At 44.9% G+C, this 617-nt stretch overlaps 1 protein-coding gene across 1 annotated transcript; it reads left to right on the forward strand.

Moving 5' to 3' along the window:
• On the forward strand, positions 1-617 carry O0I10_013365 (uncharacterized protein; the record flags this gene model as incomplete). Its single annotated transcript, XM_058493126.1, has 1 exon — positions 1-617. A coding segment is annotated over one exon (617 nt), but the record flags the coding sequence as incomplete, so codon positions are not given.

Genomic DNA, 617 nt, shown 5'->3' on the forward strand with positions numbered 1-617 from the left:
ATGTCCAATGCACTCGCTCATTACCTGGGACGCATGAAAATCAAGCACAAATTAACCTCGGCATTTCACCCTCGCACAAACGCCAAAGCCGAACGCACAAATGGAATTGTTAAACAAATGATCCGAAAGTACGTTAATGGAGATATCAATCGTTGGGATGATTACGTGCAACAAGCTATTTTCGCATGCCAGGTCCGTAAACACCGCACCACAGGATTCAGTCCTTATTATCTTGTATATGGTCAACAACCCAAATTGCCTGGCGATGAGTTACCACCATTCATCCTTACGCCTACAAAGGAAGCGGAACCAACTCGTGAAACATTGGTTCAAGGCCGTGTACCAGCTGTTCGAGCGTTACGTGAAGCACGTCTCTTAGCAGAACAACGACTCAAGAATAACGCTAAACATGACAAAGAGCGATGGGATTCTATCATGAAACCTCAAGTATTCAATGTTGGTGATTATGTTCTTCTCCGCCATGAAAACAAATTCAGCTTGGAGTACAACTGGAAAGGCCCATATCGCATCCTTGCTCGCAACTTGGACACTCACGTGTATCAAATTCAAGACATGCAAAGCAACACGTACGCTTCGTGGGTTCATACCGATCGTCT

The sequence above is a fragment of the Lichtheimia ornata genome (assembly GCF_029851405.1).
Source record: "Lichtheimia ornata isolate CBS 291.66 chromosome Unknown scaffold00607, whole genome shotgun sequence".
Taxonomy (NCBI): domain Eukaryota; kingdom Fungi; phylum Mucoromycota; class Mucoromycetes; order Mucorales; family Lichtheimiaceae; genus Lichtheimia; species Lichtheimia ornata.